At 36.5% G+C, this 27,767-nt stretch overlaps 1 protein-coding gene across 5 annotated transcripts; it reads left to right on the plus strand.

The window, feature by feature from the left end:
- Nucleotides 1-642: 642 nt before the first annotated feature.
- Nucleotides 643-24,884, plus strand: msnb (moesin b). 5 transcript variants are annotated; one of them, XM_015601713.3, is made up of 13 exons: nt 643-751; nt 2,124-2,207; nt 2,373-2,468; nt 7,965-8,239; nt 9,144-9,227; nt 15,548-15,694; nt 15,801-15,897; nt 17,910-18,073; nt 19,333-19,463; nt 19,597-19,760; nt 19,857-19,949; nt 21,798-22,031; nt 24,276-24,884. In XM_015601713.3, exons 1-13 carry the CDS (start codon nt 746-748, stop codon nt 24,438-24,440), a joined length of 1,740 nt encoding a protein of 579 aa, XP_015457199.2. In that variant the 5' UTR covers nt 643-745; the 3' UTR covers nt 24,441-24,884. The 5 variants fall into 5 exon arrangements, with proteins under 5 accessions (XP_015457199.2, XP_015457205.2, XP_015457203.2 ...); XM_015601719.3 differs by having other exon boundaries at nt 21,801-22,031; XM_015601717.3 differs by having other exon boundaries at nt 19,600-19,760.
- Nucleotides 24,885-27,767: the final 2,883 nt, after the last annotated feature.

The raw sequence follows: 27,767 nt of genomic DNA on the forward strand, positions 1-27,767 counted from the left end.
TATGAAATTTTGAAACCACCACATCCTTCTGCGTAAATATATTCACAAACGCTTTTGCGTTTTAAATGACGCAGGCGAAAAGCATGAAAATACCTGTTGGCGTCTGTTGACGGGGTGTAAGGCAGTAATGAGCATCACAAGCCCAATATCTGCTAAAAACGCTTGCTCCTCATGGTGCTATAATAAAATGTGGCAGCTGTGCTGGCTGCTACTTTCACACACACAAAAAAAAACTCTCTCTGTGCTCTGCTGGCCACAGCATGACATCTTGACAGGATTCAGACAGATTGGATAAATGGTGCTTGACTTATAGGTCTCAGACTTGTGTCCAATACAGTTGGCAAAAGTGAATTGTTTCTCTGAACATTTATCCTTCTTCTGACCAGCTCGCAGACATAGGTGGACATGGGCTGTTAAAATGATAAATTAGAGACTTAGCAGTGCCGGCAGGGCAGAACACTGACAAAATTCACTTTTTTTTTTGTCCCACACAGTCTACACAGAATCAGAATGCATATATAAAATAGCATAACTGCTGAATATAAGCAGAACTGCTCACAATCTGAGTGAGATTCCAGAGCTGCCTTTGGATTAGAGGCTTGAAAATGCCACTTAACAGCACAAAGGACTGGTTTAATGAAGGGTAATCCTGGTAAATATCACAAGTCCTTTCATATGACCTGGTGCAGGCTAGTGCAAAGGAACAAGTTTAGAAGTACCTGGAGCAATTCATATATAAAGGAAAATGTCGGTAAGTACTACGGATTTAATATTTAATTGTACTGTTACAAGCTTTGAGCACATTTCAACAGCTAATGTTTGGGTTTTATTGAATTTACTGAATTGCATTTACATTTATTTAGCTTATGTAAAAGTTCGCCATTTAATGCATTTAATGTCTGTTGCCTATGTTGATTAGTGCGACCTATTGAAATGCATGTAATTAAAGTATTTACTGGTCTATGTATATTTGCTGTAGTGTATTACAAAAAAAAAAGTAGAAATTTAGTAGAGATGTCCAAATTGAACAAGGTATATTTATGTCACCTCCATCTCTCATTATTTTTGATATAATAATAATAATAATAATAATAATAATAATAATAATATCTGGGCTACCTTTTCGAAATGTATGTATATTAATACATTAATTACAGTGTTCACTGCTCTATGTATATTTGCGGCAGCATATTGCTAAAAATGGAAGTAGTGATTTAGTTGAGATGTCATTTCGTTGAAACTGTATTTTTTTTATAGTGTAAAAATGGAAGTTTACTGCAAGGTTCTTGTATTATTTGTTACCATCTGTATCAGATAATAAAGAGCGATTGAGAGATCAATACTGAAATTTGTTAAAAAGGCATTTTCGTGCAGTACCAGTGATTGTTTTTTTTTTTTTTCTTTTCTTATGACGTACAAACCATTTATAGCTCTTCTGCTGCAGAACATGGAAAAAGATTTGGGCACCGCTGCCCTGATATTGTTGAGTGTGTTGATTAGTGTGATCTTTTCAAAACGCATGTATATTAATGCATTAATTACAGCCTTTACCGGTCTATCTACTTTTACTGTACCATATTGCAGAAAAAGGGATTATTTTTCTAGTGTTAGTGCTAGTGTTTTCTAGTATCTGTATGATCTGTAGCTGATCTGTATCAGATAATGAAAATGAGAGACCAATACTGGAATCTAAACCAGACTGTATTACTATGTTGTAATAATGATTTGATTCATATTATTTCATTGGTTTAATTTCTCTGTGTAGGAGTTTTTTTTTTTCCATTTTGTGTCCAGTTAAATACTGTAGTTTTTACAATACTGTAGTAACCTTGAGAAATATTACTCAGCTCATTTGTTTTAAAAAAAGCTCCTGAAAATCATTATGAAATAGAAATGTCTGACTCAGCACTTGATTTTGTAGGTAAAAAAAAATTGGATTTACATGCAAAGAATCAGAATGTAATTTCTTGAGTTATTGAGTGATTAAACCTGGACATTTTTATGGTATTTAGCTTTAATTCATAACCAGCTGCATTACTGTAAATGTGATATGACCAAATAAATTAGCGAATGTAATAAAGCTCTATGATATACATTTTACATGACTGTCTTCCTATCTGCAGATAAATGTGCGAGTGACCACGATGGATGCTGAGCTGGAGTTTGCAATCCAGCCCAGCACAACTGGCAAACAGCTTTTCGACCAAGTATGTATCTGAAATAGTAAAAAAACATATGCAGAGCTTTAGACATTGGTTACGGGCCAGTCTGCAAAACAGCAAAGCTTTGATCAAAATGTAAAAACTAAAGTCAGAGAGCATTCAGTGTTACACATCATGGTACACATGATCTTTGTGCTTTTTCCTTTGAAGATAGTAAAGACAATCGGACTAAGGGAGATCTGGTTCTTCGGGCTGCAGTATCAGGACAGCAAGGGCTTCTCCACTTGGCTGAAACTCAACAAGCGGGTGAGTCCTGCCTGCGGATGCTATTTATCACTCTTGAAATGCCTTAGTTCATTTCAAATGCTTCCCCACATGCACAGAAAAAAAAACATTAGATACCCTAACTACTACTGCAAGGTCACTATGTGGACGAAAATATTAGCATTACAACATGAAACATATTGCAATATTTTGTTTATTACTATAATGTACAGCATACACTGCCTTACGTTACCTGGTACTGTATATACTATTGCATTACATTTTGAACTGAATTACTGACATTTTTTCAACAATATTATAAGATCCATCCCAAACCATCACTGATTGGTGGAAACTTCACACTAGACCTCGAGCAGTTTGGACTCTCCACTCTTCCTCCAGACTCTGACTCCTCCCTTGATTTACAAGTGAAATGCAAAATGTACTGATGATCAGTGATGGTTTGTTTAGAGAGACATGTCGGTCATCTGCTGGTTGATCCACCATTTTTCCCTCAAAATCTTACAGCACTTCATGCTTCCTCTGCTGATAACTTTTATGGAGATTATGTAGATTTCATTTTCCAGCAGGACTTGGCGCACTGCCCACACTGCTAAAAGTACCAATTGGTTTTATATTATGTTAAAATTTTCTGAGACCCTGATTTTTGGATTTTCATTGGCTCTAAGCCATTATAATCAAGAATAAAATAAACAAATGCTTAAAATAGATCACTCTGTGTATAATACATCTATATATATATATATATATATATATATATATATATATATATATATATATATATATATATATATATATATATATATATATATTTTTTTTTTTTTTTTTTTTTTCTATTCTAGTAGTACTTGTACATGTAGCTGTAGTTATAAATTGTAAGCTATGTTTGTAGAGAGCGGATTGGTTGATTTTATTAAGTTGTTTTGAGATCTTTTGAAATCCCTTTCCAGATACATTCAATTTAATCTATATTCCTCTTTCTGAAGGCCTCAGAGAGCTTGGTGGATTTGATCATTTTGACCCCTATCACTTAATTTATCAAAAGCAAGAGCAAATCAAACAAAATATCTGAGCTTTAAGTAAGACAGGCTCCTTCAAAATGTCGAATCCTCAGCAGCTGATGTGCTGCATCTGATTCTAATATCAAGCATTTTAAGTTGTAATAAATGTGGGGGTGTCCTAACCTTTTTTTTTTTAATAATTATATGTTAGAAACTCAATAAAAAAAAAAAATATTTGTTCAGCTGCTCTATTTGTAACGTCCATCCATCTCTCAATCTTATAATAATCTTTTTTGTCCATATAATGTACAAACCATTTAAAGCTGTTTTGCTGCAGCATATGGGAACGCTGCTGGACTCCACTGCCCAGACATAAGCTGCTTTCCAAAGTCAAGGCTGCATCCTAGGTGGGCTGCATTCCAATGTGAAGGATCCTTCACATCCAGCCAAAAAATGCAGCCGAATGATTTGACATATCCTTTGTAGCCCTCAGTTACCCTTAAATCTGTGCATAATATGTACAGAAAAAAACACAAGCACCATAAAAAATATATTAATCTTGGGCAAAGCTTGTTTTAAATGTTTTAAAAAAATCCTTTGTTACCTTAAGTACAAATACTGGTTATCTACATTTTACTGGAGTAGCTATTTTTACATTTTCACCCAACTATCTGAACTTTCTACTCCTTGCATTAAAAAAAAGCCTTGTTACTCCTATTTCATTTCAGCTCGTTTTCATTCTGGCTTCTCATCATCAATAAAACCCCACATCCAGATTAATGCAATACAGGACTCTGTGGTTCGGCCTAAGCTTTTGTCCTTAATGACTTTATCATTCCCCTTACTTTTACTTTCACTTTTGTACTGTAAGTAGTTTTAAAACCAGTACTTTTACACTTTTACTTGAAGAGTAAAATGATTGAGCTGATGCTTTAACTTCTACATAAGTAATTTAAACCCTGGTATCTACAGTATACTTCTACCTACAGAGTAATGAATAGGTTTGCACGTGAGGTCACCACAAAAGTGTGATCAGCAACAGGTTACTGAGAAGAAGCCTCCACACGTCAAGCCAAGGTCTCCGCCCTGCCCCGGCTGTGGCCTAGCCTTTGAAGCACAGCCAGTATTTGGTGGGTGGGGCTGGAGGGAGGGTGTCTGCAGTGATGACACCAGCATTACTGTGTCATGTCAGTGTATCAGTGTATCAGACACATCAGAGTTGCCAGGAATTTTAAATCACTTCTGGATTTAACTGCTGGGGTGAGAACAGTCCATCAAACTAAAATATCTGTATATCTGATTTCCTGGGATTAGAAACTGACCACTGATAAAGGGCTGCAGAAATATTACCAGAAATAGCTCATGGGAAGGGGTGTGTTGTAGTTCATTACTCTTCTGCCTACTATGTTGATCAGAAAGTTTACTGTGACTATGAAATATGCCAGTGTATAAAACCTCCAGCAAAGCTGCTTCATCTGATTCATACTGAAACAAACCTGCTGTGGAGAGAATGTTCTACAATCCAGATAATCCGTGGCGATTTTGTGGTGATTATGTGCATTGATGGATGGAGGAGAGAGTGTCTGCATATTGAATAAAAAACTGGTGGGATACGGTCAGTGGGTGTAAAACAACAAGTCTCTCTCTCTCTCTCTCTCTCTCTCTCTCTCTCTATATATATATATATATATTTCCAGTTTTCCGTGTTTATATAGGGTCACACACCTGTAGGGTACAGACAAAAACTTCAGAGCACCATACATTTATTAGGACTTAAATTATTAGGACAATTTTATTATATTTTATTATATATTTTTTAAAAATGGCCATGTCTATAATTTAACATGTAGTGATGACATCCACAATATCCTCAGAAAACATATTGCAATTTATTACAATAATAATAATAATAATAATAATAATAATAATAATAATATAATGCCATCATAATGCTGACTCCTATCTGTATGGAGTTGTACTACAGATTAGGGAGTGAGAAAATATACAAATATCAACATATCACAGTATTTCAAAAACACTGAATCAGTTTTTAGCTATTAGTTTACATGTAAAGCTGCGTGTCAGACAGCACTTTATTTAGTGTTTGTCTTCAGATCTCACTGTTCTGTGTGCAAGAAAAGTGTTTGTAGTAGTTTTTTTTTTTTTTTTTTTTCCCAGATTAGTGTTTTTTATAGGTTTCCCAAAATGTGATTTAAATAGTGGCAATATATCTTCTTCCTTACAGTCTTAAAATATATTGAGATGGCAAAATACTAAATCATTACCCCTGTATAACGATATGTACTATTTGGCCAAGTTTCTGTCGATCCACATCACTGTCTAACATAAGCTGTATGCCAAAGATAAAGCTGCAGCCAAGATGAGCTTCAGTTCTTGACTGCTAGAAAGCTTCATAGAAGGCTGTGCCAAAGTGAAGGGTCATTCTTAAGGCTAATTTATACTTCTGTGTGGAGTTAATGCGTTGTCTATGGTATATCCTGTGCGAGCACCATATGCAGCTGCATGTGTTTACGCTTGTGCGTGGGTGTGTCCGGATGTCTGCATTGCTGTGCAGTTTAAACAGCGAATGTGGGAATGTGTGGGGGGCTCAGTTGACCAATCACAGCTGCTGCTGTCTGCTTCATGTGTTTAAATTTCTGGGGAGGTATGCATCGGGCTATGAAAGTAGATTAAATTTAAGATCAGAAAGTAAATTTAATTACTACTACTAATTGAAAAAAATGTATGTGAATTTTAAACACGCTAAAAATCGTAGCACAGTATATTAAACATATATTTTATAGCCAACTAAATATACTAGAAGTGGGCTACTTTACAAAAAAGACAGGAACAATAAACATGTTTGTCCTCTAATGTAAATATATTTAACATCAATCTTTAGTACATTACTAATACTCTGTGTATAATAGTGATACAGTTGTAATACTCATTAAATGTATTATCATTTTACTGTAAGCATATTTAAAATATGGGGTTACATACATTAAATATGTAAATATTAAATATACTTTAAATATAAAAATGCTTAGTGGACTTGAATCTACTTTTGACACTTTCACTTCAGTAGGCTGGATTTATACAGCTGGGAGATGCATTTGGCATTTGGATCAATTAGAAGGCACAGCTGATGTATCCTTCGCAGTAAAATGTAAAATGTGAAAGAAGACATTCGCATGTGACGGCACCACACAGCCTTGTTAGACTGTTAATGAGTCTAAATGAGTGAATAACAGGATACTAAGAACGATTCCTAGAGGAGATTATGGCAACGTAGTTTCAATGTCATACGTTCAACCTTTAATAACTCACTCTAATAGCTCACTTTCCCAATGCTCAAAATTGTAGGGAAATTGTATGAATATACATCTCTGAGAAGTAGGAACTGTACAACTACAAACAAAAAAGCTTTTGTTACTACAAGTAACTAAAAGAAGAAAAGTTCCATGGTTATCAGTGTAAAGATGAGTATAAAGAATGTTACCCACCACTACCAATCTTATTTAACATTTAATCTCAAAAACACCAAAGTAAAACAAATAGAACATGGCTTTTTAATTTAATTCTTCACAATACCTGTGTTAAGAATTGGTGCCAAATTAAAAAAAAATGCTTTTTCATTCCTCCATCCAACCGTTTTTCATCCCTTGTGTGGTGTTCGGGTGCTCATTGGCATTGGCTCATTTTTCGATAAACACACACTGTACACCCCCCCACACACACACACATTTATATTACATACAGTATGTTTGGCCAAGGGCTAATAAACATTGCTTCATTTGTAAATTTGAAACTAAACAAATTTTCTACTCATATCTTGAGTTTAATTCATTTTCATTTACATTTTATAAAAAAAAAAACTAATTATAAAAAAGTGAAGCACTTTTTGAAAGAAATGTAACATAAGAAAGGTAAAGGGCAAATATTAACCATGTAAGCTGTTTATATTGCTTGAAATTTAGGTGAAGCAAGCATGTGTAAAGCATCTTAATGTAAAATTGCTTAATTTTGCTGAATTACATACAAGTAACAAAGTAAATATGAACACCACACAAAGGTTAAAATTGTTTGGTGATGAAACGTAAAAAAATAATTTAAAAGGCAGAAGGTTGAGGACAGTATATTGATTCAACGTGAAAATGTCAACATTTGCACAACCGTTTAACATTTAATGTTGTTTTTCACCGACCCTGCTCTAGGTGAGCTGCCAATCTGCACATTCATTCCAAATCTAATACACACCCCATTCACCTGATTAGGCACTCCTGCAGGCTGTAATTAGTGATAAAGAATCAGGTGGGACTAAGGTGTGGTTGAAGATAATCTGCTGGAAGTCTGCTAGAACATATCTCCTCAGGAACAGGTTTGGTGACCCCGATATACAGTAGATATGCAGTAGATACATGGTGTGTGTGTGTACCTAATTACCCTGATTAAAATGGCTACATATGCATTACATTCTCTTTTAATTTGTATATTTTTTCTTGCATTATCTCAGGTGACAGCACAAGACGTGAGGAAGGAGAACCCCCTGCTGATTAAATTCCGAGCAAAGTTTTACCCCGAAGATGTGTCCGAGGAGCTGATCCAGGAAGCCACGCAGAGACTCTTCTTCTTGCAGGTCAAGGAGGGAATCCTGAACGATGACATTTACTGTCCCCCGGAAACCGCCGTGCTGCTGGCCTCCTACGCCGTGCAGACTAAACATGGCGACTACAACAGAGATTACCATGTGCCTGGATACCTGTGCCATGACAAACTGCTGCCTCAGAGGTGTTAGCTATATGTATATAGTAGTGCATCTCAAAAATTAAACCATCCTTGAAAAGTTACTTTATTTCAGTGATTCAGTTCATAAATATATTTAGTTGTATTAACTTATATGTACTGTCCTGGAAAAAAAATAAGAGTCCACTTCAGTTTCTGAATCAGTTTCTTTGATTTTGCAATTTATAGGTATATGTTCGAGTAAAATGAACATTGTTCTCCCAAGTTCCAAATAAAAAATATTGTCATTTAAAGCATGTATTTGCAGAAAATGAGAAATGGCTGAAATAACAAAACCTCCCGATTCTATTCCAGAGGTTTTCAATTTGGTAAAATCATCAATCATCTAAATCAGAATTTTTAAGTGGTCTCTTATTTTTCCCAGAGCTGTATATAGATGTATTACACACAGAGTAATCTATTTTAAGCGTTTATTTCTTTCATAGTTGATGATTATGGCTTGCAGCCAATAAAACATAAAAAGAAAAAAAATTATGTTCTAGAAAAACAGTTGGTGCTTTTAGCAGTGTGGGCAGTGTACAAAGTCCTGCTGGAAAATGAAATCCACATCTCCATAAATGTTGTCAGAAGAGGAAAGCATGAACTGCTGTTAGATTTTCTAGTAAAAAAAAAAAAACACTGCACTGACTTTGGACTTGATAAAACACAGTGGACCAACACCAGCAGATGACATGTCTCTCCAAACCCTCACTGACTATCAGCAAATGTTGCATTTCATTTGGAAATCAAAGGACTAAAATCTGGAGGAAGTGTGGAGAGTCCAAGCTGCTTGAGGTTTAGTGTGAAGTTTCCACAATCAGTGATGGTTTGGAGAGCCACTTTTTGAGATGCACTAGTAGTTTTATATGTGTAATATGTATAATGCCATGTGTTTTTGGTATTTGCTCAGAGTTCTGGAGCAGCATAAGCTAACTAAGGAGCAATGGGAGGAGAAGATTCGGGCATGGCATGAAAAGCACAAGAGGCTGCCCAGGTACTGTAAATTACATTCATGCATAACACATGGTTGAACTCATGCTTGGGTCTACGTAAACCCTACTTGCCTATTATAATCATTGTGGCCAGGTTTTACTACGATTCTGTTTTTTTTTTTTTTTTTTACATATTTACGCCTATCCTGACTTATCTACGCTTCAGTTCAGGCCATAAATGTCAAGAACAGTGTTTGAAGTGAGCTGCTGGGCTGGTTGGCTGGTATCCACCAGTACACAGCATTATTACTATTATTACTTTTTTTTTTTTTCAGATTTTTTCACATTTTCTCCCCAATTTACGCAGCCAATTACCCAACCCACTCATTAGGACTCCCCTATCACTAGTGATGCCCCAACACACCAGGAGGGGGAAGACTAACACATGCCTCCTCTGATACATGTGAAGCCAGCCACCGCTTCTTTTCGAGCTGCTGCTGATGCAGCATTGCCGAGCAGCCAGCGCGCTTGGAGGAAAGCGCAGCGACTCGTTCTGATACATCAGCTGCAGACATCAGCCTTGGAGTGATGTGGGGAGAGAGCACCATCTACCCACACGGAGGGAGCAGGACCAATTGTGCTCCCTCTGAGCGCCGGCAGCTTGATGGCAAAGCTGCATGACAGGGGTTTGAACCTGCGACCTCCTGCTCATAGTGGCAGCGCTTTAGACTTAAATTGTTGCATGCCAGGACTTCTCCCAATGTCCTGGTGCAAGAGAATGCATTAGATGTTCGGGATAGCATTAGATAAATGTGTCGCAGACCCTTGTCAAACTCTGCAGCAGAACCAATCACCAATCTCTATTTCAGCTGGGGGTGGGACAACAGTGTCAAACAGAACAACAGAACTAATCCGACTTCCTATTTTAGCTTGGGTCGGGGAAATCAGAAAGATACATTTTGCAACAAAACCAATCAAAATTAAGGGTGGGACAACACAGTGTCAACTTTTGCACTGGAACCAATCAGACTTTCTATTTTAGCTTGGGGCGGGGCATCAGAGAGTTAAACTATGCAGCAGAAACAATCAGAATCTATGTTTTGGCTGGGGATTGCTCAACAAAAAGTCAAACTCTACAGCAGAACCGATCACCAATCTCTATTTCAGATGGATGGGGAAAAACAGAAAGCCAAACTCAGAGGCAAAACCAATCAGAAACTCATTTTTAGCTGAGAATAGGAGAACAAAATGACAAACTCAGAGGCAGAACCAATCAGGATGAACATTTTTAGCTGAATGTGGGACAACAGAGACTTTTATAGAACCAATCAGACTTTCTATTTTAGCTTGGGGTGGGTCATCAGAGAGTTAAACTCTGCAAAAAAAACAATCAAATCTCTATATATGTTGAGGGTGGGCCAACAGAGAGTCAAAATTCTACAGTAGAACCAATCAGAATCTTTATTTAAGCTGAGGGTAGGACAACATAGAGCCAAAATCTAAAGCAGAACCAGTCAGAATCTTAATTTTTGCTTGGGATTGGGACAACAGGTCCCAATCCCAGATTGGGACAACAGGAATGCAAATTCCAGAGCGAACCAACCAAAATCTCTTTTTTCAGACCCTTTTTAATGAGGACCATCAAACCAAACTGAACTTCTTGAATGTTTGCACAAGGAGTAAAGACATAAAGTTATCCAAAAGCAGTGTGTAAGACTGGTGGAGGAGAACATGATGCTAAGATGCATGAAAAATTTGATTAAAAAACAGGTTTATTCCACCAGATATTGATTTCTGAACTCTTAAAACTTTATTAATATGAACTTGTTTTCTTTGCATTATTTGAGGTCTGCGTCTTTTTTTTTTGTTATTTTGGCCATTTCTAGAGAAATGTTGTCTGTAGTTAATAGAATAAAATAAGAATGCTCATTTTACTCAAACATAAACCTATAAATAGCAAAATCAGATAAACTGATTCAGAAACTGAAGTGCTCTCTTAAAACATGACCTTCCCTGTCACTTTCTAATCATGGCGATGTATATAATCCAAAGTGGAAGATGTTTTGTTCACCTCCTGAAGGCCTTACCGATAGAATAGGTAAGTTTACACTGCTTAGATCCTGACTTGAGGAATACAATGAACCAAAATGCAAAACTCACACCTCGCATTATGTGTTCCCTGCATAACAAAAATTGTAGCATTTGTCAACTAGCTGACAATTAAATGACTAATAACCCCTTCCCTAACAGTGGCACTGATGATAAACAGACAGCAGATGCCTTCAGCTTATGAATGGACACTTTATGTAACATTATGTTAGCCATCAATAAAAACAAAGAGGAGAAAGAAATCACTAAACATTAAAGATTTTCCTGTAAACTTGATCTCAGTGCTTTTACTAGTGTGACAGTTTTATTTCATATATGATAAATCACCTGGCTAGTGAACAAGCTGCCTTGGTGTGAGGCTTTATAGGGCTACATATTTAATTAGGATACATATTTAATGAAAACCCATAGCGTAGCAGCCATAGTGAAAAATGCTCATCAGAGCATCAGAGTATTAATTCTTATAAGCAGTCAGTGTTCTCAGGCTTAAGGCCCTCTGCGATTGCGTCTAAATATCCACTAAAGTACGTCCAAATTTCAGTGGACGCAGTTTAGTGGATGTTTAGTGGATATTTAGACGCAATATGGACGTAGTTTAGTAGATATTTGGACGGCACCGTCCAAGTGGACGTAGTTTAGACGTTGCCGTCCACTTTAGACGCAAAAGTGGTTTTGGTACCTCCCAAAATTTTCGGAATAGACGGCGACTAATATGGACGTAATTTAGTGGATATTTAGACGCAGTACGGACATATTTTAGTGGATATTTGGACGGCACGTACAGGTGGACGTCGACGTCCATAAAAATATTTTTTGCCGCCTCCTCCTCCTCCCGGTCTGGTCCAGCACATGGAGGAGTATGTTCTGCTGCTGCACCATCACTGCAAGGAATCTGTGGTCCATGGTTGTGTAGAAGAGAATAGATGTGCTCTCTCTTGTAGCTCAAGAAGAAATGATGATTCACTAGAAAAAACAACCATATATAGTTGGAAGTCGACGTCCAAAAAGTGGAAGTCGACCTCCAAAGAGTGGAAGTCGACGTACAAATTTGGAAGTCGGCGTCCAACTTCAATTTAGACGGAATATGGACGGAATTTGGACGCAGTGCGTCTATATTTTGGACGCAGTGCGTTCACTCAGTGGACGCAGTGCTTTCTGATAAATTTGGACGTACTTTAGTGGATATTTAGACGCAATCGCAGTGGGACAGGGCCTTTACTAGGCTTAGCAAACCATGTCGTGGGTGTTAAATTTATCTGTCTGATTGGCATGTGGCTGTATTGTCCTCTGAGAGGGTGAAACACTCTTAAATTGTATAAACATTAAAGGAAATATGTTTCATTTCATTTATCACAGGCCAAATTAGAAAAAAGTTGGGAAAGAATGAAAACAGTAAATATTAAAAAAAAAAAGGATTCTTTCTTATATTAGTTTTGAAGTTCATTTGTTTGCAGACAACATGAAGGCAATATATTTCATTCACAATATAGTATTTTGCTTTACAGGGCTCTACGGACATACAGGGCTCTGAAACAATATCACACAGCATTGTATTATAGTATACACACTGCCAGTAAAAAGTTTAAGAACATCCCCATTTTTATTTCTTTGTTTTTGCCAATTAGGTTTTTCATGTTCCGTAAATACATGGAAATGGTTACAATTTGAGTGTACAAATTTTTGCAGTAAACTGTCAGGGCCTGAAAACAAACATATACGAAAAATATACTGTAAAAGTATATTGTAAAAAACTGGAAAAATCATATATTGTTTAAAAAAAAGGGGAGCACATTCAGATATTCATCATAATAACTAGAAAAAAGACAAAAACAGAAACACAGAGAACTCTGTAACTATTAAAAGTAGAAGTTCTTTTCTTTTGAGGTATTACAGATGAAGCCAGAGAGCGCTGAGTACATGGAAACAGCAGCTTTATCCTTTAGCTCAGATTAACATGATTAAGGATTGAGTCTCAGCAGAGTTGCAGCAGTGAAGAGAAGAATTAGTTCTGAATTAGGTCTGTAAGAATGAAAAGTGCAGTATTAAAGTCATTGCTAAGATATAAAATTATGGGTATTTAGTAGTGTTTAAGTACCGCTATATAGGGAATAAATAAAATGCACATTTGAGATTTTAAACAGCACTACAAAGTTGCTGACACTATTTCTTCAATAGAGATCGATTCTGACTGCACCTTTAGTCTTTGGAGATTAAAGATGGGCAGAGGATCTTCTGCTTGTCCATAAATGTGTGAAGAATTTGCATATTTGCATATTTCCATACTTCTCCCACTACAGTGCATTATATCATTAAATCATTCAAGTAATCGTGATACAGAGCTGTGTCAGTACAGTTTTGTGATGGCAGCATTAATGCAGAGAAGTACACTGAGATCTTAGAGCACCATATGCTGTCCTCAGGGCAACATTTTTTGCTACAACGACAACCCAGTACTGGTACATTCCTTAATATGGGTTTGCAGGAAGGAAGGGACAAAACGACGACTGAAACCTTTCATTGCTTGGTATTCCTGGTGCCAAACTGTCTTTTGAGTGCTGTAGGAAGCAAGTTCCAACCTATTTTTGGAATGTTTTGAAGGCCAGAAAAGCAGGAATGTATGTGTATTATTAACAAAGGAAATGAAGTTGAGCAGACAAAACATAAAATAAATTATTTGGGGGTTTATATTGGCCCTTTCCATACAAGTCCAACCTTTTTTTTTATTTGAGCTTCCATTATAAAGGAGCAATCCTCCACAGTCCCACTTAGTTGATCAGTCAACTGTATCTGATACGTTTAAGCTGCTTACTAGAGTTTCCACACCAGGAGACTTAATATGAGCTCCATTCTTCACGTCAGTGTCCCGATCTGTTACGCATTAACTCAACATTAACACATACACTTGCTTGACCACTTTTCGGTAGCATATACAGTATATAGCAGTGCATCTCATATCTTTGAAAAGTTACTTTATTTCAGTAATTCAGTTCAAAATTGAAATAAATAAAACTCATATATTTAGATGTATGAACTTATATATACAGTCCTAGAAAAAAATTAAGAGACCACTTCAGTTTCTGAATCAGTTTCTCTGATTTTGCTATTTATTTACTAAAAATGGCAAAATAAAAAAGATGCAGAGCTTTCGGACCTCAAATAATGCAAAGAAAACAAGTTCATATTCAGAAAGATTTAAGAATTCAGAAATCAATATTTGTTGGAATAACCCTGTTTTTTCATGCAGTTTTTATGCAGCTCCTCCACCAGTCTTACACATTGCTTTTGGATAACTTTATGCCTTTACTCCTGGTGCAGCTCAGTTTGGTTTGATGGCTTGTGATCATCCATCTTCCTCTTGATTATATTCCAGAGGATTTCAATTTGGTAAAATCAAAGAAATTCATCATTTAATTGTTTATTTATTGTATTGTTGATGATTATGGCTTACAGCCAACGAAAACCCAAAAATCAGTGTCTCAGAAAATTTGAATATTATATAAGGCCAGTTGGTACTTTTGACAGTGTGGGCAAACTATACACTTTATTATACCGTATCGGTACTGCACTGTCCTGTCTCCTGAATTGTCTTAAATTGTCTCGTCTCTTGTATTTATTGTATTTATTGTTATTTAGTGTTATAATTTTATAATTTTATGTTGCACTATCATCACTCCTGCACTTTATGTTGTCTTTTGCTTGTTGTTCTATGTTGCACCATGGTTCCGGAGGAACGTAATTTCATCACACTGTGTACCTGTACTCAGATGTAATGACAATAAAAGCCTCTTGACTTGACTTGATGTGTCCCAAGAGCACTTAAATGTCCACAGCTGCCATGCAAGACGGTGTTTGCTATCTTCCAACCTGTCATCGGTGGTTAGTTTCTGACTACTCTTGCTCTGGTTATTTTTGGGTGGTGACCCACTTAAAACAAGTGTGTAAAACTGCCCTCCAGCATCACTGTTTCTGATGCAGTCGTGCCAGAACAATCAAGCTGACAGTGGGCGTTTGGTCATAAACTGAGTAATGATGAAGTGTGGCAGGTAAATTGTTTATGACAACAGATCCACACTGCTGTGTGGATGTATGAGGTTCATGGCTCTGATAGAGTGCAGGGTGAGTGTGCAGTTTTGCCGGCTACCCCCCAGTATTTTGCCAAGTCATGCCAGCCACTCTGTATTCACCCTGCTGCTTAACTCTTTAGTGCATTACACTGTGTAGATCTGTCGTTCCACTAGACTAACACTCTCTTCTATTCCACTTCATATTTCAGAGAGGAGGCCATGGTTGAATACCTGAAAATTGCCCAGGATCTGGATATGTACGGAGTCAACTACTTCAGCATCAAAAACAAAAAAGGCTCAGAGTTATGGCTGGGAGTGGATGCTTTAGGACTCAACATATACGAACGTTCAGACAAGTAAGGTCTCACTAACAGTATATATAAAGAATGTACACAACATCCACAGTGTTTCCTGGTCTCACTAATAATGTGAACAAATAAGCTTGTTTTTACTTTCAAACAGGTTAACCCCCAAGATTGGATTTCCGTGGAGCGAGATCCGCAACATTTCTTTCAACGACAAGAAGTTTGTCATTAAACCCATTGACAAAAAGTCCCCAGTATGTAATTATGGCCTATATAAAACATTTAACCAGATATGTATTGATATACTAATGCATCTAAAATATATATATATTATTGAAAACATCTGGAATATAATCAAGCAGAAGATGGATGATCACATGCTATCAAACCAAACTGAACTGCTTAAATTTTTGAGCCAGGAGTAAAGCAGCATAAAGTTATCCAAAAGCAGTGTGTAAGACTGGTGGAGGAGAACATGATGCATGAAAACTGATTAAAAACCAGGGTTATTCCACCAAATATTGATTTCTAAACCCTTAAATCTTCGTAAATATCAATTTATTTTCTTCTGCAAATAAATGGTGTTTTTATTTGGAATTTGGGAGAAATGTCTGTAGTTTATATTTTAGACTGTATATTTTACTCAAACATAAACCTATACATAGCAAAATTAGAGAAACTGATTCAGAAACTGAAGTGGTCTCTTAGTTTTTCCTAGAGCTGTTTTATATGCAATGATGTATTACATACAGGGTGATCTATTTTAAGCATTTATGTATTTTATTGTTAATGATTATGGTTTACAGCCCATGAAAACCCAAAAATCTGTGTCTCAGAAAAGTTAAATATTACATACGTTATAATCATCAACAATAAAACAAGCAAACACTTAAAATAGATCACTCTGGTTTAATACATCTATATAATATATTAGTTTTACATTTTTAACTTAATTACTAAAATAAAGTAACTTTTCAATGATATTCAAATTTTTTGAGATGCACTAGTATAACTGATTAGACTGCTTTTAAGCACTCACAAACACTAAACACAGTCCAGTATCTTGCAGTACATTAACTGAACCTTGTCAATTCAAAATCATTAAGCAAAATCAGACACTTAGAACTAAAACTAGATCAAATACTGAAAAAGAGCAGAGCACAACCTAACAGTTTTTGTGTATTCTGAAACGATTTGAAGATGATTAATGATGTTACCTTCTCTGCTGCAAAGGAAAATGCAAACTTAGTTTCCAGTATCAACTGTCTATGAATAATGCAGCAGTAAGGAAAGTGTGCGTTAATGTTACATCGCTAACACCAATCAGCTCTACCTTTATTATAAGATCCTCTGACCCAGTCAATCGTCCAGCCATCCGTCTGGCTTGCCTTTCGTCACTCAGATCTTTTAGCTTGTTAATTTTTCCAGCTTCCTGTAAGTGTTATTAGCTATTAGATATTATGATATTAGAGTAAAAAAAGTTTGTTGGGGAAAAAAGCCTCTAGTGTCCATTTGGGCCATCCTGGAAACGAGAAATCCTTTTTTTTAATAATCAGTTTATGAAAAAATATTATCTCTAAATGTCCCGTTTTTTTTTGGAGGTGAGTTTATTGTCTTTGATGTGCCTGTTAAATTGAATATTAAGATTTTTTCTGTATGTTCTTGCATTTTTTAACTCTGATGTGCCCCGCTGTTTCTTATTGGTGCTGCGGGATCATGTGACTTGAGTACCCCATCATTTTCTTGCGAGTCCCACAGGCAGAGGTAGATGTAACAGGCAGTGAATCAGTAACTGTGGTGGCTCGGCTATAGTGTAATGGTTATCTCTCATTATAGAATATAGTTCATAGTTCATGATGTTCAAAAAGATCCTGTATTATACCTCAGTGATAAGTGATAAATATTATAAAAGTAACATCAGTGCTATTTTTACAGTATGTTTTATACACATAACGATAAGAATGAGAATACTTAAAAATAAGTGTTTAGGGGGAATATAGGGGGAAAATATCTGTTTAAATACGGTCAAATGTCTTATATTACATTGCAATTAGAATGTAAAACAATGAAAAAGGCATGGTTCACTTAAACCTGTTTAACTGCATCTGTATTCATTGCTTTTATCCCATTATATGTTAGATTGTGCCCTGCTCTCCTCTAATTTAACTCTAATTTAGCTAAGCTTAAACTACATGGGGGTGGTTGTTAATTTATCTCAAACATTTTCACACGCATGTGGTAGATGATATCTCTGTTTTAATCACAGGACTTTGTGTTCTATGCGCCCCGTCTGCGCATTAACAAGCGCATCCTGGCTCTGTGCATGGGAAACCATGATTTGTACATGCGCCGCCGTAAGCCTGACACCATTGAGGTTCAGCAGATGAAAGCCCAAGCCAGAGAGGAGAAGAACAAGAGGCAACAAGAGAGGTGATAGAAATAACAGACCAGCTGTTCTATTCACTTGAATAGTGACAGAAATAGGACACACATCTAAGATTGTTTTTTTTTTCTGTATTTCCTAAGGGTGCTTTTACAACACGTGGTGTTTAACCCTTAAGGCTTCTTAGTCCGTCTACGTCATGAGGCTGTTTGCTACCTATTTTGTTAGCCTCTATATATAAACAGTGGCATGAAAAAGTATTTGTCCCATACAGATTTCGTTTGTTTTTATTTTTGTTTCTGCATTTTATCATATTTACATTTTTTCAGATTATCGAACTAACTTTAATATCAGACAATGATAACCTGCGTAAATACAAAAAGCAGTTTTTAAATGTTAATTTCCGTCATTAAAGGCAAAAAGAAATCCAAACCAACCTGGCCCTATGTGAAAAAGTAATTTCCCCCTGCTGAATTAACTGTGATTAACCACATTTTTTTGGAAAGCTGAGTTGAATTTCACTAACCACAACCAGTCCAGATTACTGCCGGACCTGTAGAACCAATTAATCCCTTGATTAGCACCTGTCTGACAACATGAAGCAGGATACATATCTTAAAATAAATAATAACAGATGAAAGGAGTGAACAGACGGAATTTCTCTAAAAGGGCATGGACAGCTCATTCAGGAAGTCACACTAGACACCAGAACAGCATCTAAAGCTGTAGATAAACTGTAGGTCTCACTCACCTCATTTTAATGATTTAATAATAAGAAAGAGACATGGCAAAAAATGCGATCCATGGGATGCCATTTCAAGCTGCTTTTTAAATTTACTCAGGTTATCTTTGTCTGATATTAAAATGTGTCTCAAAATTGTAAGTAGGCCTAACTAACTAAAAAACGTTGGCAGTTTCTTCTAACTGGATTCTACCTGATTGGACAATTTGAACATTTTTTATTAAACAATTTAACCATTTTGTTTTAAAACAAAACTAGAAACAGTTAAAACTAGAATTGTAATACTCACTTGGTTGATTCCCCAGAGCATAAAGCCTAGTCTTGGGCTACACAGCATTTACAATGGAGAATTTCCATTCATATGGAAATATAGTCTACACCTAGGCTTAATCCCTGTCCTGAAAACCTACCCACAGAGTTTAAATACAATCAAGATTACAGACATGTATTTTTTTTTTTTTACAATAAATTTAGAAGGTGTATCAGAAGTCAGAAGTCAGAAGGGACATTACAACTGCTCCCGAATATCCTTCTAATCTGTCAATCCTGTCGTTCTTGGTTTAGAGCACTGCTGGAAAATGAGAAAAAGAAGCGAGAAAATGCGGAGAAGGAGACAGAAAAGATTGCCAAGGAAACCATGGAGCTCATGGAGAAACTGAGACAAATAGAGGAGCAGACCAAGAAGGCTCAAGAGGGTTAGAAATTAGAACAGCAATATGCTTAACACCCACCCTTACCCCCCCCCAAAATGTATATTTTAACGTATCATGTTCTAGGTGAAAAAAATGCCTTTGTTATGTAGATCTAGTTGCTCTGATCTTGCTAAAGCAGAACTAGAAGAGCAGACCAAGAGGGCCCTGGAGCTGGAGAAGGAGAGGAAGTTTGCCCAGGAGGAGGCCGAGAGGCTGGAAAAGGACCGCAGGAAGGCGGAGGAGGCTAAGGCTGCGTTGCTGCAACAGTCTCACAACCAAATGAAGAACCAGGAGAATCTGGTACAGATTTCAATTAACTATATATCACAATATCACAATGTAAACAAGTATAAACCAACAACTATTCATCATGGCATTTTATTTTCTCATCTAAAGGCTACAGAGTTAGCTGTGCTAACATCTAAGATCTCTCAGTTGGAAGATGCCAAGAAGAAAAAGGAGGATGAGGCTAGGAAGTGGCACAAAAGGGTAAGAGTAATAATCTTTTTAAGGCTCTTCAAATCTTTAAACCAGCAAAATCACTAAATATTTAGTGACTACATGACTACAATAATATAAATAGTTTGGGCACCTATGATTGGTTGTCGGGATTCACAGTTTCAGTTAAATGTATCATATAGCAGAAGAACACATTTGAGAAGTGAATAATTCTTTAAACAAAATTAGGCAGGTGCATAAAATTCTGTTGGTCACCCCAACAGAAAAATTACATCATATTTAGTAGATCCTCCTTTTGCAGAAATAACAACCTCTAAACACTTCTTATAGATTCAACTGAGAGTATGGCTTCCATTTCCATCACTATGTTCCTGACAGTGGAAACTGCCAGCTGAAATCTCTGAGATCTGAGCATTTTGTATCCTTCCCCTGAACCAGGATGTTGAATAATCTTTGTTTTCAGGTCATTTGAGAGATTTGTTTTAAGGCTCCGATGTAGCCACTCTTCAGAGAAGATGCAAAGAGGAGAAATAAAACTTGCAATTGGCCACCTTAGCCCTTTCTCATAATTGAATTCACCTGGGTGAATGTAGGTCAAGGGTCAATGAGCTTACCAAACAAATTTTGTGTTCCAATATTTAGTGCTAAAATGATTCAAATCAATAAAACAACAAGGGTGCCAAAATTCATGCACCTGCCTAATTTTGTTTAAAACATTCTTATTGCACACTTTCTGTAAATCGTGTAAACTTCCTTTCACTTCTTAGATATCACCGTGTTCATCTGCTATATGATATACTTAAGTAAAACTGTTGATCCAAACAATCAGGGGCGCTAAAAACGTTTTCGTACCACTGTAAATGTCACATTAATCTTTTGTTGGTATCATATAGGTATCACAAGTACTTCCATAAAATGACCAACTGCTGCATAACTCCTTTATGTACACTTCCACCAAGAATGGATTTTAACATAAAGCAATAAGCCAGAAGAAGCCACAAGATAAAATGAAGTAATGTATTACCTCAATGGACAGTGGGTGCAGTGCAGTGCAGTGGTAAATGATTGTGACCCACATCATCTGGCTGGGATTGTCCATGAAAATGTCTTAGAAAAATGGTGCAAGGCGCCCTAAATGCATATCCTGCAAGTCCGTGATGCCTTCTTGGCAAAAGTCATGGGACATAATTCAAAAAGCAATTTATTTAGAAGTCAGTTTTTTTATTGACACGCTCAAAATTGGAAATCTTGGCTCTTCCCTCTCAAGTTTTTAGTGGTGCTAATATGCACTTATCTCATAAATTTAAGTTTATGTATATTGAATATTTGAGCACACCTGTGAATGTGGCTCAGCCATTCAGTTTTAGAACCAGATCACTTTTTTATAAATATATTACAAGCCAAATCTTATCTCAAAAGTAACATAAAATAATGTCTCAGGCCTCATAGTTGTAACAAGTTCCTTTACATAACTTTTTTGTGAGGTAGCTTTTTGGAGCATTAAACTCTTCTAACATCTGGTTCTAGTTATCACAGTAATGAACAGCTCTGACTCTGTGAGTTTCTGTAATACGGATAAGGGGATATACTAATGTTTTGGGAAAGCAGTGGAATTTTCCTTTAAAAGGAGGTTTAAAAGATGTTCCATGCGGTGTAGCAATCCAAGGCTTGGCCCTGCTGTCGGGAGATCTCAAAGGTGAAATTTCTATAGCGCCAGAACCCCAGGAGGGCATAATTGGCTCTGTTTTATTGGATGTGGTGCTGTGCAAAAGAAATAAACTCAGCATTTTTACAGCATTTGGTTTGTGTATTGTTTCTGTTCCAGCTTACCAAACAGAAAAACTATACCTCTTGTGAAAATGTCTTGTCATGCCTCAGCAGGCCGTCATGGTCGAGGTGGACTTGGAGAAAACAAAAGAAGTGCTGAAGAGTAAAATAGTGGGGGTCCACATCCAGGCAGGGTCTCATCCAGAGAGTGACCACGACGAGAACGATGAGAGCAGCGCTGAGGCCAGTGCAGAGCTCACGTCTGCAGGAACAGTCCAGGATCGGAGTGAGGAGCAGCGCATGACTGAGACGGAGAAGAACGAACATTTGCAGAAGCGTCTGCTGGTGAGCGTAGTGATGAATGGCACGAATAAATGTGGAGGACTTTGTTTAGTGTAGATGAGTAAAAATCAAGGAGGAGAATAGAGTTCAAAGCATACGATGTTTCAGATATTCTCAAAAGCTTAATTAAATTAGCAGGTTTGTTTTGTAAGTAACTATTTTTCTACTTTGAGTATACTGAAAGTAGAAAATACACTATACAGTGTCTATAAAAAGTATTCTTCTCTTTGGATGTTTCCCTGTTCATTGCTTTTATAAATAGAATTATTGTTAATATACACTCATTGCCAAAAAAAATCTACCAACAGGAATTAAACTAGGTGGGTAGTGTGAGACTGTCAGGGAGTGACATAGTATGGCAGTGGGTCATCTTCAGTGATGATTCCTAGATCTTCTTTAGTTTTAATTAACATTACCTTGATAAGGTCCTGCAACCAGTGGCCTACAATTTTGTTCAATGCACAATACGATGCGCTGTTACAACAGGACAATGCTCGTCCACATAGACCACAAATACTCTATACCACGGCCAGCTGTGTGGGATTTAAACACTTAAATTATATCGCGAAATCTGCAGAAACTGCAGAAACATTCAGGCTGAATATTGCAGGACACCATTAGGAACCTCTACATCTCCACACTAAGATGTCTGGTATTGCATTACACATTTATCTAATCTAATTTTTGTTATAACTTATTGTTATTGGTAAACTTTATCCTCTGGGTACTATTTGAACTTTACTTTGAACCTAAACCTCATCCTAATGACTGAATAAATAGCTCTAATCTGCAAGGTTGTATGGAGATTGGGTGTGAACAGGGCAATGGATTATTTTTGGTATTTATTTACTGATATTGTTCAATAACATTTTCTCTCAGTGTTTTCATGAAGTTTTTGTGGAGCAGAATAGTAATAATAGGTAGTGTATAGGTAGGTACCTTCCAAGCATGGAAAACTTGATTCACATAAAAAACAATGTATATATTATTATTATTATTATTATTATTATTATTATTATTATTATTTGTGTAATCACTTAGTTTACATTACATATTTTTATTTAACTTGCATTACTTTGTAGAAAATATGTTTTCATTTTAATATTCAAGCATTTTAAGCCAAACCACCCTGATAATGATTCCATTTCTAAAATCAATAAAAGGGCAAACCATTCAATGGATGTAAGAGCTTTATAAGCCCTGTGTATGATCAGAGCACACTGGTTCCAATGTGTAACAAGGCATGCTTGAAAAAAATAATAATAAATAAATAAATAAAATAGAAATAAAGTACTATGCTTGCAAATCAGTTTCATATATGAATTTAGATGTTCTTATGTATTCTGCTAATAATAACAACAGTATTTTACACATCAGCACTGCACTTTTTAATCAGACAAGGCTTGTTCAGATATTTGACATTTAGGGTTCATCTCAGAATCAGTTTAGAAACAACATTTAAACTGATTGTATAATTGAAGCTGATGTAGGACCTTTAATTGTCATTGTTAATTACAATTGTATGCAATTGTACGTTTGACCCAAGCTTTGGGCAACACAGAACCATTAAACAATACTAATCTATTGAAATAATGAACATCTATACTGAGATGAAGAAAAAAATAAAGATATATTTTAGTAAATAGAGCCTGAAGCAATGTATTGTTTTAGTACATTAAAGTAAAGTAAACAAAATCTGTTAGAGAGTTATAGGAGGGAACTGTGACTAATCCTGTCCGACAAATCTAATCCCGAAAAATCTGTAGTAAAGCTTTAAATGATGTTATGTAATAACAAAAGTTTGGGAGAAGGACCACGCCCGAACTCTACGTTCTAACTCCACCCCGTATCAATCAACCGTCCTATAAATACCTCCCCTAACTAACTATCTCTCGTGACGAAAACTTCGCAACCCACCTCCTCCCCAACAACCCCCTTTTTTCTACTCTTCCACTTCTCATTAAATAAAAAGGGGGGGGATATAACTGCACGCTTCTTCAGCACGCAGTTCAGAACTCCAGCCCAAATTTCCCAGAGTTCCCTCCCCTTTTTCTTCCTCCTTTTCTACTTCTATCAGGCGTGGTCCGCACTTAGCAAAATAACTTTTTATATGTGCTTACACCAGTCTCTTTCTTTTCATGCTGAATTTTGCAATCGTGGCTTTAAATTCCTTTCTTGGAACTCTGAACGACTATACTTTTCAAGGCTTTAAATCAAATCCTCTGTGTATATTTCTTGTTTTCCCAGGCTCTCAGCTCAGAGTTGGCGGACGCTCGTGATGAAAGCATGAAGACAGAGAACGACCTGATTCACGCAGAGAATGTGCGTCAAGGAAGGGACAAATATAAGACCTTGCGTCAAATTCGACAAGGCAACACAAAACAGCGCATTGATGAGTTTGAGTCCATGTGATTATTATTATTATTATTTTTTTTTTTTTGCATTGCGACAAAAGCTGGGGATTTACACCCATCAGATTCAATCAGTAGCTACACACAGATAATCCCTAAAAGTACAGGAACAGTGAGATTAATCTGTTTCTCCACTTGTACTGAATAAGTAATAATGGAAATACTTAGGCTAGATCTATAAGGGCTGGTTTCCTGACCTAGATGAAATCTTTCATTGTATTATCACTTTAATAAAAGTGAATGTGAAAATCCTTTTAAATCCAGGGCTCATAAAAAGAGTAAACAGATATTAACAGAATGCAATATGTGTATGTGGGCCTATTAAGCACAGCCTGAACCTGAAAATGAATTAATCATACGCAGGCCTTCAGGCTATATATTAAATTACAGAATGTGTGAAACATGTAATCCTCTGAAATGAATCAAATAAAAGTGTTTAACTCTGCATGATCTGACAAGTTGTCTGTATTTTGTATAGAGCAGGTTAATGAGATGGTATAGTTTTATAATTATGTGTAAGGTGACAAGACCGGTTCAAAGCAAGCGTTAAAATATGAAAAGGAGTTGTAAGACATTGTGTTCCAACTGGAACAGGCATCTGACCTACTTTATGTTATGCTATCAGCTCCTAGTACTTACTAGTAGCAGGGTTCCTGTAACAGACTGCAGCTGCAGCTGACATAAATTTCTTGTCAAGATCATTCAGACCGCCTTCAATCCTATCTTATATTTTATACACGGTCACACACACACTCGTCATACAGTTATATAAATATATATCCTCCTTGTTCCTCTTTTTCAGCTCTATTGATCATATAGGACACAACGTAGTTCTATAATTACAGACTATATCCCTTCTGTTTCTCTGCAAACTTCATTATCCTTCTTTCACCTTGATCTTCAATGAACCGGACCCAACAGGATCACCTCAAAGCAGGTATCATCTGGGTGCTTTGTCATTCTCTGCGCTGTTGGTGTGTAATGGTGTCCAAACACTGTCCTTTCTTTTAGACACTCCCACCTAGTTGCTCCTCAATGTAAAGTCTGAGACAGAAGCTGATCTGATCTGTTGTTGCACGGTTTTGTTGGTCATCCTCTAGTCCTTTCTCAAAGGTTGTTGGTGTCCACAGTTGGTGTACTATTCTCAGTACAGGGGTGACAATGAGGTGTTTAAAAAGCCAGCTTCACTGCAGTGCTGAGAATAACACACTGCATAGTAAGAACCTGATCTGTGGTGGTTCTGTGGGTCTTTATCATTAATGAACAGGGCAAAAGAAGGACAACACCTAAAGTATGCAGAGAAACAGAAGAAATTAATTCTGTAATTCCTATAAAAATTGAAAATGAGTGTCAAACCGCATGGTCATTATGGTATGTGATATGTAGTTTATTATATACACATTACACTGGCAAGAAAAAAATATGTGAATCCTTTGGGATTCTATGGATTTCTGCATAAATGTATCATAAATTGTGATACAATTCTGATCTTCACCCAAGTCTTAGTAGTGGTGCTGACAAATATAATGTATCTGGCAGAACCAATTTAGCCCTTTCATATTCTTTGGATGCCTCAAGTGTACATCTCTCTACAAGTCAGACCATAGCATCTAAGATCTTACTACAAAATTTAGTTTTTTGTTTTTCTTAAACCATTCTGTTGTGGCATTGCTTAGGGTGTTTCGGGTCCTTGTCCTTTTGCATCTCCCAACTTCTATAGAATTTCAGCTGATGAACAGACACTCTCACATTATCCTATAGAATGTTTTGACACACTTGGGAATTTCTTTTTCCTTTAATTACTGCAAGCTGGCCAGGCTTTAATGCAGCAAAACAGGCCAAATTATGATGCTGCTTCCACCATATTTTAGGTTTGGGATGATGTCGTGGGTCATTTGACTGTGCGCCCACTTCTTGGCAGAGTAGCCACAGTCCCAAATTGTCTCCATTTGCTGATTGTTTGCTTTACTGTGGTCCGGCAAATTTCTAAAGTCTTTGAATTCACTTTGTAAAAATTTCCAGCTTTACGTTAATCAACAACTATTGATTGTAGATCCTCTAAAAGCTCTTTTTTTTCAGTCAAGCTAGTTCTAGTGCACACCTTGAAACTAACAATACTCCAGATGTTCTAACACTTGACCCTACGAAACTTTTTCATGGGTCATTGACACAATAGTTTACTTGCTTTTTAAACTAGCACTATGAGGATTCTTATGTTTTATGCTCTCAAAGATGACATGAATGATCATATTACTATTTTGTCATTATTTTAGGCACATTATATTTGTTAAATATGATGATTGGATGATGATCACATTCCAAAGTGTTTACATACTTTTTCTTGCCACTGTATACTGCTTTCAACACTTTTTTTTTTTTTTACAAAATGATGTAGATAGACAGTAAGACAGTGTATGTGTATTAGTGCACAAAACATAAAGTTACTTTCTTTCACAAGTATGTGAACCTTTTGGGATTTCATGGTTTTCTGCATAAACGTGTCATAAATTGTGACCTGATCTTCATCCAAGGATTAGTAAAGGTTTTGACAAATAAAATGTGTCTGGCAGAAGCGATTATTTAGCTCTGTCATATTCTTTGTACGATTTTCCGGGAAAACTCTGCACTGACTTTGGACTTGATAATAAAACACAGTGGACCAACACCAGCAGATGACATGTCTCTCCAAACCATCACTGATTGTGAAAAACTTCACACTAGACCTTAAGCAGCTTGGACTGGACTGTGTGTCTCTCCACACTTCCTCCAGACTCTGCTCCCTTGATTTTCTAAATGAAATACAAAATGTACTGATGGTCAGTGATGGTTTGGAGAGCCGTGTCATTTGCTGGTGTAGGTCCACTGTGTTATATTTTCCCAAGATTTTCCCAGCACTTACTCTGCTGAAAACTTTTTATGGAGATGGGGATTTTTTCGTTTTCCAGCAGGACTTGGCACACTGCCAAAGGTGTCTTATTGGTCTTATTTAATAATCTAATTTTTTTGAGACATTGATTTCTGGGTTTTCATCGGCTGTAAGAATATTGATGTCTCTGTGTGTTACACATTTGAATTACTGAAATAAAGTAACTTTTCAATAATATTTTGTTTATAATGTTTGTTTGAGATGCACTTAGTTTGAGATTTTTGGATTTGTGTGGGTAGGTGCACAAGGGCTCTCAGACAGACACCTTTATAAATTATGCCGGACGCTCATTAAATGTGCACAATAAAGCACAATTAATATGAGATAATGTCTCGCGCTTTGCAGTGTAGAGGCTGGAAATGGATTGTCACACCCTCTGAAGATCACTGTAATCCAGCCAGA

Source organism: Astyanax mexicanus, chromosome 10 (genome assembly GCF_023375975.1).
Source record: "Astyanax mexicanus isolate ESR-SI-001 chromosome 10, AstMex3_surface, whole genome shotgun sequence".
NCBI lineage: Eukaryota > Metazoa > Chordata > Actinopteri > Characiformes > Acestrorhamphidae > Astyanax > Astyanax mexicanus.